Genomic DNA, 20,573 nt, shown 5'->3' with positions numbered 1-20,573 from the left:
TCCAATTAGTATTATCTGTCCCGTAAGTAAAATAATTGTTTGACCAACAGACAAAGACATCTTCTCCCGAGCAGCAACTACACAAAATTAGGCCAGATGCCTTACACAATATAAAGGGAAAAAGTATATTCACAATACAGAATTGTCTGAGTGTTAGTAAAAAAACCCATGCATATCTAATCTCATTATCATTCAAAGTCTGCTTCCTTCAATGATGATTTTTGAGGAAAGTACATAGTGTTCCATATCACCCATCTTATATGCATACGGTATCACAATACCTGTTAACACATATAAGAACAGCCCTCTCTGAAACATTTCTGAAGAAGCTCCTAGGAGATCCTACATTTCCTACAGATATATATCCTTTAATTTTTAGATTAGTGTCATACTACTGAGGAACTGACATGCAGTTTCTATGAAATAATATAATAATGTATATCTTAACTCTAATGAATACATTTACTAATGGAATACAAAAAAAATATTATTTTATTAAAAATATATTTTAAATATTCTTGCACAGATACTGTTTTGCATATGAAATAAAAAGCTGGCTTTCTAATCACTAAATAATTTACTTTCTTGAACTAGAACATTACTATAACATTACTCCAAGAGTGTCAGGACCTAAACAGTGTAATTTTTTAGCATGATAATAACAAAATCATCTGTGGAAAAAAGCCTACAAATTCTAGCAAAGTTAAGGAAAATTTTACATGCGTTGAATAAGTGGTTTTACAAAACACAAAAATTTATTTTTCAAACTGTTGTTTGAAAAATACAGTTGTGCTGTATTTAATATCTTGTTAATTAAAGCATACAAAATGATTAATGTGAACCATTTTGTTTAGTGGACATGCATGAGGTTAATAGAGATACTGAATACAGCATTTCAAAAGCTATTGTACATTTTGATGGCTCAAAAAAAATCAAGCTGTTCTGTTCTTTTGGTATGTGTCAGAGCATGTACCTTTCAAAACTGTACTTACCGCAACAAATTTTTTTTCCACTCATTTTTGCACCTCTCATACCTTATTTTTTTCTCGCCTTGAACTCCCACTTTGAAGTCAACATCCATTAACTGGAGCTTCTACCATTCAGTACTGCTCCAGAGAGATCACTGTCAGATAAGAACTACTCAATTGTATCTATCCCTTATTCATCCAAATAAGAAAAAAGATTGATAAATAAGACGGGGCCTTCCAGATGATAACACAGAATATCATTTCTAGATTTTTAGTTCAGCCTCAAAATGCACTTTATAGCAAAAAGAATGTACTTTATCTTGATCCATTAGTACTCTTGCGTACAAGGATGCCTCCCATTACGCACCTCAGGGAGCAAACCTCCTAAAGCAGGTAGCGTCTGTTGGAAAAAGAAAACATTAGGCTGCAACACTGAACAGCTGGGACAGTAAGGAGCACGGAGAGAGTGTTCACAAGGAACGTTACCTTGTAGCAGTTGTACTTAACAACAAATGACACAGCGCTTTTTTTACACATTTGCACAACCCAACTCCCCCAATGTTTTAACTGTCATATCATATAATTTGCATTCTGAGAAGTACGTGTAGGATCATTTTATCACTAGCCATAAGTACTAGAAAACTTAAGGACTTTATTGTTTTGAATAGGAAAAAGAGATACCTGGTACCTCAGGAGTGTTCTTTTTATCTTATCTTCCAAGTTTTTGAATCCTCATCCAATGGGAGGAATCTTACTTAAAAAGCTTTCTTCTACTACAACTGAGAAGCTATACCACATACATCCTCAAAAAGTACTTCCACTCTTTCTTATACAGAAGTACAGTCTTTACACAGTAACAGTTAGGAATACCATACCCTATAATGTCTTTTACAAGGGAACAGATGAATAGTAAGTAATGGCTTAATAAATAGTTACCTCTTTCCATTTTAACTGCTGGCACAGAATCCAGTGCCAATGCAGCAAAAATTGTCTCTTAATAAACCTTAATAACTTCGTCTCTTAATCAGTAAGTGCAAATCTATTTTTCTGGATTATTTTGTACACAGCAGAGATTATTTAAAACAATTTCCTTTACATATTAAACTACATTTTATTTATACATTAAATAAGTTTGTAAAATCATTAACGAATGGGTAATACCATTAGACAGTTTATCAAGTAACTACTGAAAAGTTGTGATTATTTCTGTACCATGGTTACTTCTTTTATACAATATGCCTTTGATGACGCATATACATTAAAACCCAACATGGAGATGGAGAGACATAAGGAGAGCGCCAAATTCTATGTTAATACGCATAAACAGAAACATTTATTTAAAAAAAAATTGTTTTAGAATTCTGAAACTTGAACTTGAAAGATATTGATCGGCTGAATCTGGTCATAGAAGATCAGATGGAATGCATAGAACACTGTGTAAAGGTACTCTCCGATGTTTGCAGGATGAAGGCCATGGAAGTTTAAATGTGTGATGAATATCAAACTGATGGTTTGGGATTTTTTTTTAAGGAACTTGGAGGAAGGTTGTTTCATAATTACTTAGGGCTATTTTAATGACATGGGAATCTCCACAGGATGTAAAAAATGCACTTTAATATGTAAAGAAATATTAAACGGGTACTCCTAGACTGTCATTTTGTAAGCCTATGTGGTATTCAAGATCCTGCTTACAAAAATTCCATTCCATGCAAATTCTATCCATAGTTAAACAATAATCAAAAAGTGTCAAAGATTCAAACAACCTGAAAACTGCAAAAAAAACCACTACCACTACCCCAAAATCCTGGGAAGCTATTCGATTCCACATTTTTAGATATAATATCTATTACATCCCACTAATTACGATTTAGATGTGCTAAAATATTTCAAAAAATGTACTCGATAAAGTTTTCTCTGTATTTCCAGCTCTAAACCTATGTACCTAAAATCAGAAGGGCCAATATTCGGACATCAGATCATACTCATAGAGCTGTAGCACAATACCCAGGATTACACCAGCGGCTGAAGCTAAAAGTCATTCTCTGTACAATATTACTGACCAATCCACTAGCAGAAATACTGTCCAGTGAGCTGTACATGCCCGTACTAAAAGGAAAGTTAAGGATTCAAATTAATTTGAGAGCTGTCTTGATAGAAACATTGCAGTTAAGAGAAAAAAAAACCCCACATTATGTAAATTAGGATGTATTTTGTCACTTATGATACTAGTTGCCTAAATACGTGCAAAAAGACAAAGCTGGAATGGAGACAATGTCATTTAAGAATATCTTCCAAAATCACCGACCTCGAGACTTCTGAACAAGGAACTGCTACATAATAGCTTTATATACATATTTTGTCTTGCTTGAATGTCTTAATAAATATGAAAATAATTATATATCAAAATCACAACAAAGTATTTCTCATTTAGCATGTTGGCCTTAGTTAATTTAGGTGGCTGAAGATAACTTGCCTTATGATTTGCACCCATGCAACAACAGTGGTGCCCAAAACTTTAAATTTAATTTGCAACCTAAAATGAACTCGTGCTACAGCAGGCAATTATATACACCCCTCATCAAAAAGAAAAGAGTTGGAAAAGAACTTTGAAAATAAAAACATGTTGACTCCAAGGGGAGAATATGTAAGGAATAAACTTGGGGACAGACAGTAGTGAGGAATTGTGGGCAGGCAACTAGATATAACTTAAAATGATTGAATGGCTGCCATTTGAGTTTATCAGCATCTTATTATTTTAACATTGAACTGTATTTGCTGAACAGATAATTAGTTAGGAAGATACATTTTCCTCCAGGGCAATTATTAATTTCCTTCTCACTTCAAAGAAATGAAAAATCTCTTAGTGTAGATAAGCACACCATTATATTTCAAGTCTGGTTCAGATTCTTAGAGAACTGAATCTACAATACGATAGCCATTGAAAATGAAAAAAGTGCTTTGTTTTGTTCTTTAAATGTGTTTCAGTTGCCGTGTCATACTCAACAACCACACTTCAATTTCCTCCTATAGAATATATATTGAAATAACTGAGGGTTTGGTTTTTTTTTTATTTGTAGTATCTTTGTTCAGAAACTCAGAATAAGCTAGTACTCAACTTCAAAGGATCGAGATATCCATAAAGATGCTTACGCGCTGCACTGACTTTCTGCACTCCACGTTAAGATTGGATTCAACCGAGTTAAAACTGATCTCTACTACCATAAAACCAAGAAAATTTTAGGATTAAAAACTGGAAAAGGGATTAAGAAAACTTGTTCTTCAATCAGCAACTGCTAATTCTCTTTTTCTCTCTACATCTCTGCTTTCCTATGTGAATAACATGTACCTACCTGACAGGAAAATTTAATTAGTAAAACGTGTTATTAGACATTGAAAAACTATATCAAACTATGTTGCAATCATTATTCAATCATTAGCTTTTTCTATCTAGTCTCTCTAAACACTGGTGGTCAGAGAAAATTCTGGTAGAATCTCTTGAATTTTAATTCTGCATTACTTTTTGCCAGCACTTCAACACACTGCAATATTCACACAAAAATTTGAAGATATAGATCATAATCGTGTAGTTGTAGAAGGCACATTTCTTACCTACAATACTTGTAATCTGCTGTGTATATAATTTTACGTGCTTAAATAGAACTGGTTATAAATAAAAGGGGTTTTTTTTAATATTTATGTTCTTGTACAATAAAATGCCAAACCAACTCAAACACAAATGAGATACATCTGTTTCCTCCACCAAAATATACAGCCATTTATATTTTGAAATAAGAAGTCAAATGAATTCAACTTATGATGGTATTTTATGTATAAAATATATGTATATTTTTTATATATACTGAATTATCCCTATATTTATAATCTATACTTATATGAATAGAATTATGGCTTAAATGGTTTTGTCCTAAAAAAATATAAGCAACTTCACTAGACAAAAGGCAAATTCATTCATAAAAGAAACAAAAACTGAGTTGTTCCAAACTTTTTATCCTAATGAACAATTTGTCCCAGAATGCTGAACAATTACATTGAAAATTGAATACAAGGAAACATATCCAATTTTAAATTTTATTTATTTCAATTCTTGTCTTCAGTACTATACCAGACCCTCCCCCTTTGAAATAAACTGGTTACTATGGAGACAGTGATAACTGCCATGTAGTAATGCTGACACAGTAATCACGGTACCTTATGTTTCACAATTTACTCCATAATTTTCTTTTTATTCCACGATTAACACTTTTCATTATAGTTTTCAAAACCAATGTTAGAAATTAAGGAAAAGATAATTCATTCTAAAACTCACATAAATGACAGGAGAATCAAAATCATCATGTATTAGAAATACATATTTATTTATTAAATAATAGGTTTTTATTTGTTGATTAGTCGTTACCCAAGGCTATATCTATTTTGGTGGGAAATACAAAAATCTAATTAATTTTCTACAAACATAAATACAAATTAGAATATCCTAAGTGTTCATCAATAAACACAGCAAAGTAAAGGAAGGCATGAAATGAAGAAGCCAAAAATGTATGTTAGCATTTTGTCTTTTCTGTCTTATTAAGGGGACGGGGACTGATGCAATATCATAAGGAGAGACCGGTCTTTTTTCTTCACTACTCACTCATCTCATTCCAATACCCTTTTTTTAATCTGGTTATGATCTAATTCTATACTCTTGGTAGGCTAGGATTCAATTGAGTTAAAGATTTTTAAACTCACTGCCAGTCAACCTTATCATGAACTTTCATTATGTGCATGTAATTAATTGGGTCCAATGAACAATATCAGCACTGAGTTATAGACTTTTTCCCCCACCACATAATTAGAATATAATTACCCACAGGATATCAGAATGATGCAAAACCTTTCCTCTAAATGTGCCCTCATTAGAAAACAAGTCTCAATGTACATTTATCCAATCAGTATGAATTAATTAAAACGTTACCGAAATAAAAGACAGTAACTTTAAAGTGTAGTTGGCATCTCTTAAAAGACTATCACTTGAGATCTGCACACACAGTTTATAACAAAACTCATTTAACTTGAACAAAAAACTTCGCCGTACAACAAGCCTTATATACAGTAAACAGAAAAGTAATAAGGACTAGGGTTAAAGTTGACAGACTACATTTTATTAAAACATTGAGAAGTTTCTCAGTGAGATATGGAAAATCTTTACATGGCATCAAATCCAGACAGATATGTAATGCTTTCACCACATACACAGTATCAATTGCATTAGTTTCCCTGTGGTTTTTCAGCTGGGAATGTACCTGAAATATCAATATTTGGGAATAACATTTGACAAGTTCTATTTTGCGTAGTTTTGAAGATGGAAGCCCTCTTATTTAACTTAGACCAACCACTTAACTTCCAGATGACCAGTCATTTAGGTTCCGTCTCCAGCCATTAAGAGACAGTATGAGAGGATCATGCCGTTCATAGCATTTTATGGTCTCTCTTCTGTCTAAAGAGACACTAAATAAGTAATTTAGAAGAGTCACATGAGCTGACATGGCTATGCTATGTTTAAGGGAAGGGAAATTTAACCCCTTGTGATATTACTATCAGGAAGAGTAGTTTTGTTATTTCTTCTTCACAGTTGCAGCAGTCATTTTGAATGTCAATGGATATCTAGGAAATGGAAAAACTTAGAGGATATGGACTCGCACAAGAAATTGCAGCTGAGAGTTTGGTAGCTCCAGTACAATACATGTTGCTGTGAAATTCAATTTATGAAAAATATTCTCTTTATCTCTGCAGAAAGAGTCAAGGTTGCACATTGCAAGAACTGAAGAAATGAGACATGCTGGATAAGAAAGGTGAGAAAATTAATGTCCTTCGTTCATGAAAAAGATTGGAAGGGAGTACTGTCTGTACTCTTGAAGGTAAACTTATGAGAAGGCATGTTGGTTTGAGAGGAACTCTATCAGTTTTCTGGAAGAAGTCTGGACTTCCAAAGTTACAGATGGGAGGGAGGGCTAAAACTTTTGGGATACCAAAGATACAAGATTTTTCAGCTTGCTGTTTTCCCACAACTCCTGCAACTTATTCTATGGGAAAAGGAAAAAGGAAAAAAACTTATTCTATGGGAAAAGGAAAAAAACTTATTTCTATGGGAAAATATGTTCTTCTGTGATACCTCAAAATACTCAAGGATATATCTAATATAGAAAGTGTTATGTGAAAACAGTTATCTGCTTTTCTTTGCATTCCATATATATGTAGCTTTGCAATAATATTACTGCTCAGCTGATCACTGAAGCTAAATGTGTGCCCTACGTGAAACACACCCTTCCATTGCCAATTATATCAGACTTAGTACGCCTGAACACATGATTTCTATTAACACATACACTTACCAATGTATCTTTAGGCAGTTTTGACACAGATATATTCACCAATTTTGCTGTCACTATTGAGAGCTATGGTTTCACATACGCTGAAGAGCTGTTTCTCAAAAAGAATCCCCATAACAGGAAATGAGAGAAACTAACAAAAAAATTACTAAGATAAATAATACGCACACTGTAACAAATAATTTCTAGGAGGAACTCCTATTAGCTAGGTCACTGATGTATTATTTGTAACATAAGTATGCTCAGGATTTTAATGCATTTTTTTTAAGAAACTACTAGATGAACAAATATACTATGAAATTATAAAGTTCCCATTAAGTCATAGTAAAACACACTTTTCTTTCCTAACAATATACAATGTGCTGAAATACATGTTTTATGTTACATTATTAGTATGTAATACTGAAACATGACTCTGATACAGGAAAACGTATTTACTTGTGTTCATGTCTTCAAAACTTGCAGAGAAAACAAATCTATTCAAGGGTGATCTGACTCTAGAGTGGTTCTATATATCCTCTAAAAAACTTAATTAAACTCCAATTGTGGAATGAAAATCTTAATTCCTCTATAGCTCTTCCTCTCCTGAAAAGAAAATGGAGTTACACAAATAGAATTGCAGATGAAATTTCATGCTAAGGCTTTATTCAGTTTACAAGGATGGCAAACAATAAATAACAATAAAACAAAAACAGTCCAATAAGAAAATCACAATTTCTATATGTTAACTTCTAAAGTACAACCTAAAATCCTGAAAATTAAATAACGTAATGCAGAATGTAATCATTCAAAAAACGTAAAATAATATTTTAGAATTATTATTCAGAACATGACCAGGTAGTATCAAAATACTATTACAGACTAACTATAAAACTACTCTTATAACTTCTCATAAATAGTGACAAATACCTCATAAATGCTAAAGCCAGCTTTCCATTGCTTTACCTTCACTGACAGCAATGGAATGGTCCCAGTTCAGTCAGGCAGAGGGCCAAAGTCTAGCACCCACCCCTTAGCAGATTTATAAACAGCCAAAAAGATATTCAGAAAACAAGTACTTTACAACAAGCATGAATTTAATTCTTAATGATCAGAAACAGGTTTGAGATTAGAAGGCATAGTTTCTTGGGTTTCTTCCCTGCAATAAGTCATTGTTCCTTAAGTTCAAGAATTTCTTACACTTACTACGGAATATATTTAAAGTAAGAGGACCACACACATCTGTTCTGTTATGAATGTGATAATGCTATGACTTTCAAAGGCATAGAACATCCAGTTTAATATATGAATACATAAGTTAATTCCAAAGCTCTTTTTTCATAATAAACTGCTCAGCTCTTTTCTATACAACCTACACATAGCACGCATTTTTATTTTCATTGAACTGAGTTATTGTTTTTGTGGACAAGATAAATTTACTGTCCACTACTGCACAATAAAATATAGCATAATGTTGATGCATAGCTTAGTGCAAGACCAGTGTCATCATTCTAGGTAACCTCCGGCTTAGATCAGAGACCTCAGCATTGCAGATATACAATATGCATTCCAAGCAAAAACTGCCCATAAGAATAACTTCATTATTCTGGGAACCTGGATCTATAAAAGATGTAAAATGTACAAGTGTTCTGCCTATACAGTTTCTGGTAAGTACAATCTGAGTAAGTGATAAAACCTGAGTCAGCTTCAGTTATAATATGCTCTACAGAAAGTTCATTCTCACATGAAAAAAAATGCAATATGCAGAGGACCAAAGCACACTTGTGCCTATAAACTCATTAGCCAGGATTACCCATTGTGTCTAAGGTTCACACAGTTCTGTGAATTTAAAAAATATTCTGGTGTTTTGTCAGAGTATGGCATTGTTTTAGCCATTACCAATGACAGAGGATTACATCTGAAATAAAAATATGGACAACTCACCAATACTACCGGGCAGATTGATGTAGGTGGTAAAATATGGTCCTTCAAAGGTCCACAGTCACATTCAGGTTTTAGGTGTGAAGCGCATTTGTTATGCAACTATGGGGAGACACAAAAGGAAGATTCAACTTAGACATCTTACTACCATAATCTAAGAAAATGGGCATCCTAGAATGGGGTGAGTTTAGATACAATATATTAATTCCATTATTACTAGAGTACCACAAGGAAAATAAAACACTGCAGTGGAAAGCCTCTTAGGATTGACAAAACCGATTAATTTATACTGAAGCAAAGAACAGTGCATCAAAATATTTTCCAGTTTGGAAATTGCACGTGTGGTCCAGCACACAAAATGAGAACATTGCATAGCAATACATTAACATCCACATAGTGTTATTTGTGATTAAAACCTTAATCTCAGAAGACAGCTTCTTGCATTGAGTCAGGAACTTCTGTTCAACTTGTGGGCAATCTAGGGCAATTCAGGGCAGCCTTTGGTATTATTGGCATAACTCTGCTTCCTACCTGAAGCTGATAAAGTCACTACCAACTCAATTGTGATGTTGCCATATCTAAGAAAATATATATGAAACATATGACAATAATGTAGGGATATATAAGAACTTTAAGTTATCTGTGGAAATTTTGGTGTTGATTGAATCAAGACTTCAGGCTTCCATTGACTTCTAAGGATCCTGAATTACTCCTCTTTTTCTACTTTATTCTTAACATTCATCCAGTTTTCCTGAAAGCAAAGAGTTCTACTCTGAAAACATGGAAAGAATATCCTCAGGTCTGTTGACTGAAAGAGCATTGGCTTACTTCCATATTGATATAAAGGTGTAAGGAAAAAACTTGTACATAACATCAACGTAAAATGCCAACAAATAATGACATATTTATTGCAATATTTTGCATCAGCAACCAAGAGTTCTTGTTGTTCTTGAGATTTAACTCAATTCAAATGTCTCCAAACAGAACATTTCAACAGATGCATCCAGCCACACAATACAAAGGCAAAGTTGTGCGCCCAGATCATGCAAAGCACTCATATTTAATTGGTATACTTCAAAATATTATTACAGATAGCCACAATAAAATACAACTTTATATTTTGAAATTGTATGAAAGTTTATTATTTCTCCATTGAATCAATAAACTGTGCATTAACTTCTTCAAATAACACATGCATTTCCCATAGAGATGAATATTTTACTTTTAGAGAAGATACAAGTATTTGCATTAAAAGAAAGTAATCAGCATGATAAATATCAAAAGTTCTGAAGTAAAAATCATATTTAAAAAAGGATTTAATGAGTTTAGTAGGTAGTATACAGCATTAGTTCAACAGGTTCAATAGCTGTTATAAAATCTTTAGTTCAATGTCTGTATCTGTAAATCATGTTTTTCCAATCACTGATTCAGTTTCTCTTAGATGATTTAACTATGTCAGTATGAACTCTATTAAAATTACAATAAAATTGTACCAGTTGCTGATGTATAGAAGCTTTACCGGTAATATGGTCTTCATAAAGTTGTCTGGCACAGTTAATGTTGACATAACATTTCTGAATTTTGAACTGAATGGCACCTAATATTAGCCTTGTCCATATTCATTTATACTGCAAAGTTACCTTTTCAGGCAGTTACTTAGCAACAGAAAATAAAAGTCTAACGAGTTTCGATTTATTCTTGAGTACTAAAACCTTATTGTGAGGGTATTTTGGTAGCCCTGTAATCTAAGTCATTTGTCATGCTAATTCTCTGACTCAGTGGTAAGGCTACTTGTACCGTAATTAATGCACACCATGCCATGTTACATCAAATAAAAGTATCTTCACACATTCAGTGGTAATTAGCAGCTTTGCTACTCCATGGCATGCAAACTTATCTATGAAAAAAATAGCTTAATCTTCTTATTAGTTTCTGCTGATCTTTAACAACAGAATTGGCACATAGGATACAATAGAAATGGTAGAAGATACATAACTTTAATGAAAATAACACTTTGACACAATGAAATAAAATAATATGCATCTCTTCTCAAGAAAATGGTTTAGCACGCTTTAAATACATTTCCCCCAAATTCCCTTATCCCAAACCTAGTGTCTTCAGAATTTTACCTCCCTCACAACCAGATGCCTGCAAAGTAGGAGAAAACATATTTGGTGAAAACTAGGAAAAATCTTTTATAAGACTGTGATAGAGAACTACAGAGTGTATAGAAGAAGGAATCATGGGCCTGGCTGAGAAGTCAGTCTAACAAACCTCCTTAGTGAAAAACATTTCTAATTTTCAGGATTTGATTCAGTGATCTGACACTAGAAGTGACCCTATTAAGTTGCAAGACATTTAAAATGCATGAAAGAGGCTCAGAATTAGTTGCATAATAACTAGTATCCTCTTACATTACAAAAATGTCAGCAACAAACCCTAAATGTAGTGTTGTGCAAGGAGCTGAAAATGTATGAAGGATGTGATAATCATTATATAATTTCAAAGTATCCATTCAAAAATCATGAAACATGAAATTTGAAATACTGTTTTTTCAGTAATAAAGTTATTACTTTAAGCAAAGAAAAATACTGCAACAGAATATACGGAATTGCAAGAAAAGTGAATTGGAGACTGAATAACATTATTAGCAGTATTTTTAAAAGTTTTAAAATATCAATTCTTCACTTATGCATCTAATTTATATCTAAACCATAAAAATGAAATAAAAATATTAAAATATTAAAGATAAATTTACTCTGAAAATTCATTACTTTTATAGAAAATAAAAATCTTTACATTATCGATGGAAATACAATTGCAAAAGTTATTTATTAATTTTATTTATTAATTAAAATAAACTTCAGTGTCAACATATTTAAAATAACACAGGCCAATTTTAATCGGATTTTTGATAGATATTTAAGCTTTTAAATATGTACACAAGCACGTAAGATATTTTCAAAATCCTTTAGCCTCTCCCTTCACAGTGATTTCAATGACAAATCATTTCTTGGCATTCCCTCAGTGAATCTCAGTTCTTATGGAAGTCCTCTAAATCTTTATGTGTTCAAGAAGTAAAAGGCCCTTATGGATCTGGTCCAGATTCACTTGAAAAAATGAGAAAAAAATTCTTCTGAGGAGCTACAGAATTTGCAGCTTCCTTTGACTTCAAGAGGGAGCCTTAAATAATAGCATTTCTTGAATGAAATACACACTACACAAATGTAAACACAAGTATATCTAGAGCAGAACATTCCTAGTTATCTACCTAAACAGAGATAGCCAGAGCCTAAATTTAATTATCTGTATGCAAAAATTTTGGATTGGGTGTTTCATTTTCTAAATAAATTATCCAAATTTTGACAGCAATCTGGACTACATATTTGCTTTCTTCTAAAATATTGGGTTTTAAGTAATCATAACAGCTTATCACTGAAAGTGTCCTGGATCTATTTTCTTTGATGATGTTTCATATTTTGTATTCCTGTGTTAAGAAAATATTTCATAAAACATCCAAACTTGTGCGCTGAAAAAAAAAAAAACCAACAACCCAAACATTCACTAATGCCTCGGTCTCATATTATTTAAAACACCGAACAAACAACTGCTGTTCCATAACAACAATGATAATAATAATAATGATATCAGCAAAAAAGCAAAAATCCTAGAAGGTTAAATCTCTCCCCATTTAGATTTAAATCTTGCCCTGGCTAGAAACAGAAATACTGGCGTTGCTTCTTCTAGCATGAAGATCTCGCTTATAAGAGCAGTGTTCCTTGAATGTCATTAGTTCCAGTTATCGGTTCCTGCTGAATAAGGAGTACACAAAAGTTGTGTATATTAGACTTGGTGCACAGATTAGTATATTATCAAGATGTCTCTGCTCTTATCACCAGACATTTGAAATCACTGTATACTATTAGATGTCCTCAATTTCATCTGCTTGTCAGTACACCACAAACTGGGGTTTTAGACTAGTGTCACAGTGACCTTCACTTTTCCCAGTAGTGAAAACTCTTTTATAAAAATCTTTCTACAGTGTAGATTAGGAAACTCTGCTCTTTAGAATCATGTGTTTTAATTCCATTTTTATATTGTCTTGAAGTAGGGTACAGCTTTGAGCATATTCAGTTGCAACTATTAAGGACTTCTATGAATATTTTGTATTTATCATTTCTTAAACACATACTATCCATTCCTTATGAGAAAACTGGATAAGACCTTTTGAATTAGGATGCTATAAAAAAAGATATGCAGATTTTTCTCTCTAATCTGTGCTAAAGATTTAGATATAGTATACTCACTGTGATCTGACACCAAACACAGTGAAGTCCAGTCAAGCCTTGGTAACATTTTATAGTTTTGTGACACTTATCACATTTTGTTGGACAATTTCCTTCTACCCAGAAATGGTGCATTACCTGCAAAAGAAAAGTGTGGATATACATAGAGTTACTAAAGTTAACAGGTACACAGCAAAGTTAATACTACCCTAAACTTACATCAGTATTCTTTTTGGACTTCACATAGGTTTTGATGCAAGATGCGGGAGCTCTTGAGACACAGCGTTCATGGACTGTATACTTGCAAACTGGAAAAAGAAACACATAAATAGATGTTGAGGCAATGATGTTTCCGACTACATTTTTATGAAACAACGTTACCAGCATGCCATCTCTATATAATCAAACCAATCAGTCAACGAAAACTCAAACTAGATTGCTTTTTCCATGGAATACAAAAGGCCAATTAGAACAGGAAATATTATGCAAGTGAGAAATCCAAGAATGCACTATCATTGCATAACAGGAAATGCTTAATTAAATCAGAGCTCACTAAATTTTTTCACAATAATTCCCAAATGACAAAAATATTAAAGACAAATTGATGACTGCCAAATGGTTTGGTGTCAGTTGCTAGTAAAAAGAAATCTATATTTTTCGAACTATAGGCATGACCGCAGCTGGCAAGCACAAAAATAAAAGCCAATGAGTTTATGTTGTTTCTTCCATTGATTTATCAATCTTAAATGGCTGATTAGTCCATTTTCTGATAGCAATTATTTTCACGCAATGCAAGTAATCACCCTGACTTTAACTCTTACTTTCCCAAACTCTACTTCCACCTGAGAAGCCTTTTTTTTTTCCCTAATCCCTCCACACCAGTTGTAGGTAACTACTGTTGTTGACCACATCTGTATCTAGATCACACTAGATGCATTTAGAAAACATACAAATGTCAATGTAAAAATGGAAAGCTCTCCTGACTTCAACTATACAACTCTGCCTAGATGAGGAAATAATGCTACAGCTTGTACCTGCATTCAGTAAAGTCAACTATTAAGAACTGAGAATTAATTTCTCCCTGCATGGTGTATGTCTCACGCTTTTGACCTCGAGAGCAATTAAGCACAAAGTACTTCTAAACACCTTGCTTGCACCTATTACACAAACCCAGTGGGAGGCGCAGCCATTAATCAGACAAACTGCAGGGAGTAACATTGTTGATTGGACCATGGAGGGATGGTGAGACCCCCTGCAGTTTCTTTTTTTTTTTTTTTCCTCCCACACAATCTAAAATGCAAATAATGAAATCTATAGCAATGCTTTGAAAATATACCAGAGAAAATCTTAGCAAGATAAGGAAGCAGTTTTGTAAGTAGACTCATGCCCCTTGCTGCATGACGTAACTGAAAAGAGCATGTGGATGCTCTTCACGTACCTTGGGACCATTGTTCTTACCAAACAAATGCCAAACACAATAACAAAAAGGTTTTAAAAAGGTACATCACAGCACAGAAAATTACAGCTCATGTAAGGCTGGTCTTTTGGGGGCAGTTTACGTTACATTTCTGATAACTACCAAAGAAAAAGATCTACATTATTTGTTCAACAGAATTTTCTCTTTCAAACGTATATGGGTCTCATATTCCCTCACAAGGATTGGTTACTTCAGTCTAGCATAGAAGAACATTAAAGAATGTAACATTTCAAGATCTAACAGTCAATTCGCATGTCATACATATATACCAGTTACTGTCACTGGCATTTATTAGTCTGAAGTTATACAATTTCTATTTGTTTGGATTTTAATAAACATATCTCTCTCATTCCATAGTACTGTGAATGAAATCGTGATGGAGGATTTAGATTTGTATTACATTTTAAAGAGATCTGTGGCTCACAGAGGAGAGAAATGGCCAATTCCCAAATCCTCAGTCATTCAGACTTATCTCAAATTAAATCAATAGAACTGTACAGGCAGAAAGGTCCTAATCAGCTGTGATGGGCTATCATTCACACCAAAAGAGAAGAAAGTAAGTTACACTAAGAAACTGATTAATTTATCAAAAAGAACAATGAAAGGTGACTTGATACCATCATGAGAAGAATACAGTGGGTACATCTCATTAATGTAATGGAGAAGGGTATAACACGAACCAATCATTGGAACCATCTACCAGACATATTCAAATCAGAAAATAGGTCTTTGTTGAAAAAAAGTGATTAATCATTGGAACACACTACAAAAGAAAGATATAGATCATCCACCTCTTGAAACAGTCAAACAGAGATGAGGTATATTTCGGCAAGATTTTGTGTATCAAGATACAGGTTATAAGACGGTCAAATACAGATTATCAGGAGAGACACACGTAAGTCAAGGAAGTGAACGGTAGTAACTGCATCTAATAGTCTAACAAAGGTCATATATGATGCAGTAGTTTTTCTGTGTTCCTTTACCTTAAAATCTATCATCAATAAGTGAAAGGATGGCAAGACTGCGATTGATAATTACAAGTTAAGTAGACATGCAAAAATTTAGAAGTGTTACAGAAACCTGATTTCTGAGAAAATGGGATTTTGACCTTTTCAATTTACAAAACATGAATTCTGTGGAAAAATTAAATACAGAAATATGGGATTTAGATGCTAATCAAGTTGATACTTATTAAAGACTATGAAAAATTAATAAATACAGAAGACGAATAACAAAAATATAAGGTTGAAAATTAAGCAAGACAGTTGCTAAAATAAAAAAAAAATTAGAAGAGAGGCAGATTTCAAAGGGAGCTAACATTGAGAGCTAGTATAATAGAGAAAACTCCCTCAAACAGTAATTTTGAAGGTTGCATATCCTGAAAAATTAAAGATGGAACCTTGAGCACTCAAGCATAGGAGACAAAGGGGGAGAAATCACTGTGCTGGCAACGGGTTGTACTGAAAGGCTACTGGTTCTTTGTCTTGCAGCAAGCGCAACATTTCTACAAACAGGCATGTATGCACATGGAATTGTTTATACTCACAAGAACAGCAGAGACCTTGCTTGCCTACTCCGATTAGCATGTTCAAACAAAGATTACAGTAGGCTGGCTTGTTAAAGTGTTTCAGTCTCCATACATGCTGCCCATCATCTTTCACATTCTGCACAACACATAAAATAAACAGATTTCACTTAATAAAATAAACAATGAAATATATAAGTGCCAATAAAAATCAGAGATTGACTCAAGAATGTAAAAGACAAGCTGTTACTTTGTTTAATACTCTGCACCAGATCACAGTATAATCATTCTAAATATGCAGGCAATGATATAATAAAAAATTCTTCAGAAGCTCATGGACATCCACGTGTTTCAAAAATGAATGAGAAAAAACACCAGGCTGCCATCACCACTGCAACACAATGCTAGCAATAAATCTAGGCTGATATTAAAACTATAACCAGTATTAAAACTAAGTAAAATTTGTTCCAGACTAAGTCTAAAAATAAAAATGCTGCAAGTTAGAAGGTAAAACTCCCTAAAATGAACAATGGAAAGGATTTTTTAAAAACTATATAGAGAATCTTAATGATCCATAGAATTAGGGACATTTATCAACATATGTGAAGTGGGAAATCTAACCACAGCACAATAATACCTATTTCCAGCTTTAATTTTATATTAACCTACTGCCAATAGTCTATTAAAACACATTTGAGGGTGAAGTTTATATCCTAGACCTCTTCTCTAAAAACTGAATTCCTTATATTTAAACACTCATTTTTTCAGTTAGCTGCAGCACTGTATTAAAATCTTGCATGAATAGAATCATCAACTGATTGTCACATAAAACTCAGAGGCTCATGTAAGTCAGGTACAACTAAAATATCATGAAATTATTTATGTTTAAGAAAGTAAGCTTTCAGATGCATCACTCTCTTCTTTTTGAATGGAATCATTCTGAGACCTGACTGTGATTAGAAGGCTTTTAAAATTATGTGCATTTGGTACAGATGTTAAATTAATTCTGTAAACTCCAGGTCTCTTGGCAAGTGTAGCCATCAGACTTTTTTCTTTTTGCAGTCATCAGAGGTTTTTATTTAAAAGAATTAGATTAACCTAATGTAATATCATTTGATTTTTTTTCTTTTTTTTAACTAGTATATCATCCAATGTAGCAAAGATAGTTAAGGTCTCTCAGTTGGATGGCTTGTAGTAGTTTGATTTTTTTCCATTACATGCTAGTGAAACACTATGGTCTTGTTGGTCATTTTATTACCAAAAAGAAATGATTACGAGACTAAAGGAAGCTACATCAACTTCTCTTTCTCAGAAGCCACATCAACAGTTGGTTCTCATCCAGTTTCTGATTTTTTTACATCAAACTACAAAAATATTTGTCACTGTGTATATACAATATTCCAGACTAGATCTTCAATATTGTGATGTTTTTCACTGATAACGTCAGTCAGTGTAAGTCAGTAGACACAATTTTTAGTAACGATTTGGTTTTGTCCTGTGTTAGCACATAGTGCATGATTTATGCCCTTAAAAATCAGTATTGCTTTGTTCTAAGAGTTAGCCGTTAATGACAAGCAAAATAATCATGAAGATTTCTTCATCCTTGTGGAAAAAAAAATCCTGAACAAAAATCAGCACTAAAGAAATTATGAATGTTTGGTTCAAAACCAGGTGCTACACAGAACGCAACTTTGAATAATTCCTACAAATTACCTCAAAACAAAATAAACTGAAATCAGCTGGACTATTTTCTCTCTATTGAGATATCGGGATCAGAGACCAAGTGGAGTTCCCCCAATACTATCAGCAGGAGTTCAAATGCCATCTCTGACAGCTGGGCAATGTCAGGGTCCTCCTTCTGCAGAAAGAGCAGAGCAGATGCCTATTGTGGTATTCTCAGGCTAGCAGAGAGTGTGGAAGTTTTCCAATTTACCCTGAAGAAGCAGAAATAGATTCTGCAGCTGTGGCATGCTAGAAGCCTCTCAAGCTCCTTCATGACTGGCAGCTGAAGAGGATGTATTTCATTAAATGGAGCTCTGTAGCTTCTATTTTTCTTTCTATCTTACTACCACATTCCACACATTTTTATAGTATTGTTAAACTCCAATACAGTAAATGAGTTTCAAGTCTTCTGACAGTAGACATTCACTAGACATTAGAGACCATGTAAATCCTGAGAAAAAAAACCAGTAATATACATGTTCATTTTAACATTACTCGGGTCATCAATAGATAGTCATAAACCACAAGCACTTAAAATGCAAGCTGACCAGCTTTCCTTAAAATACTTGCTATTTCTGTAAAATTAATAAACAGTCACAATTATGCATAAACTTGCCCCTCTTCCACATTAGTTTTCTGTTATTTTCATTTTAATTTCATTTTTAAAGAATGGCCATTACATGTGAATATGTCGCTTCTTATTTGAACAGAACATATGGAACTAACTTAGCTGGCATTTTCCTTATCAGAAAAACAAACAAGTCTTGATGTGGGTGTTCTGCCAATTAAAACACTTAACTGTGTTACAGACTGCAACTGATGCAAATCCATTACATAAACACAATGCACTTTTGGAAAATAGCAAATTAAATTTTTGCTCTTATGCTCTGCCAAAAATAAGCAATAAAGTGCTGCATATGATTATGCATGCACATAACTTTTTAAAACACTGCCAAGAAAAAAAAAAGACATAATGCGAAACAAAGCCCGCTCAATGCAAGTCTTTAAGTATGAATAAAATCCACAATTCTAACACATCAGTGCATTTACTGACATTCACTCATTTTGCTTCCATATCCTGAGAGAGCTTAAAAACAAATAGTCATTAAGAAGATCTCAAAGCAAGGCAGGTACAGTAAAAATCTCTTCCTCACTTCATTATGCATCACTGAAAATTAAGCTTCCATATGCCTTATACAGACTTTAGCACATAATGACGATAGTAACATTTATTTTGTTAACAATGGTTCTCTTCACTTATGGTCCTTACCCTTCTACCATGATTTGATCGTCAAAAGGACCTGGCCTTAAAAGGCAAGTCAACCATGAAAGAGCCAGCTTTAGAATTAGTGGAAAATTTTATGCAATCACAGAATTTGGCTAAACATCCCTAATCTGGTTGGATATTAAGTTACTTCAGCTTTCTAGATAACTGCACATAAAGGTAGCCAAAGAGATTTTAAGGTTTCAAGCAAAAAGGTTTCAAGATTCTGAGACTTAAAAAAGGTAATGAAATCACTCATCAATTTTCATTCTAGCAAATATCCCCTCTTACAACAGCTACCAAGTGTCTGAAACACCAGCATGCTCAGTCTTCTATGAGAAGAATCAGTAACAAGCAATGAAGGGAGAAGGATGTTAGTGAGTCTGCTAAGCTATTCTTTCACTGCCTACTACTGTTTTCATTTAATTCATAATTAATTTCATTTTATTATTCATATTTATATGACTTGAAGACATTTTTATGACTGATCTCTGGTTATTGTTCAGTCAGTGGGAAGGCGAGAAGAGTGTTCATTAAAACACACAGCACCTCCTTTTAATACAAACACAGTTAAGTTCTATATCCTTTTGCTGGCTTTCAGCAAAGAATTAAAGCCAGGTTTGGTTTTGTTCCATTACGCCTGGGGAGAGGGGGATTCTAAGTTCTGGTTCAAGTGGTGAGGGAGTAACCTCATTCAAGAGACATGCTCTTTGGGAGGGCTCCTCACTTCTAACTTTCAAGATATTTTGCGTGTGTCTCTGTGTGTGTGCTGGAGGAAGAATTCTTCATCGACACACTCACCCGATCATCCAGAAATGCTTAAGCATTAATATGCATATAAGAAAATGACACCACAGAAAAGGGAGCACAGGAAGGGAAACTGATTTGTTAAACAAGCTTCGTAATTAGCCACACTACCCTGTTTCCCTGTCCCTAAACTGGCAGTCACCCATCATTTGCAGAAATGGAAACGTCGCAGGAATTATATATTAAATATAAATAATGGTAAAATTGTATACCTG

General features: G+C 33.5%; 1 protein-coding gene across 13 annotated transcripts in view; it reads right to left on the bottom strand.

Annotated features, from left to right (window-relative positions):
- DGKB (diacylglycerol kinase beta) overlaps positions 1 to 20,573 on the bottom strand; it is a 475,249-nt gene that overhangs the window by 231,777 nt on the left and 222,899 nt on the right. For 10 of the 13 annotated variants that reach the window (XM_054059507.1, XM_054059512.1, XM_054059504.1 and 7 more), the window contains 5 exons: positions 16,587 to 16,704; positions 13,783 to 13,871; positions 13,585 to 13,701; positions 9,281 to 9,379; positions 1,336 to 1,368 (listed from right to left, as the gene is read on the bottom strand). In XM_054059507.1, coding sequence (XP_053915482.1) covers positions 1,336 to 1,368; positions 9,281 to 9,379; positions 13,585 to 13,701; positions 13,783 to 13,871; positions 16,587 to 16,704 — 456 coding nt within the window. The remainder of the gene's footprint in view (positions 1 to 1,335; positions 1,369 to 9,280; positions 9,380 to 13,584; positions 13,702 to 13,782; positions 13,872 to 16,586; positions 16,705 to 20,573) is intronic. The other 3 variants (XM_054059508.1, XM_054059513.1, XM_054059514.1) reach the window with 1 other exon arrangement.

Source organism: Cuculus canorus, chromosome 2 (assembly GCF_017976375.1).
Source record: "Cuculus canorus isolate bCucCan1 chromosome 2, bCucCan1.pri, whole genome shotgun sequence".
Lineage (NCBI taxonomy): Eukaryota > Metazoa > Chordata > Aves > Cuculiformes > Cuculidae > Cuculus > Cuculus canorus.
Note: the sequence above shows the minus strand (reverse complement) of the source record. Positions and strands in the feature narration are given on the sequence as shown.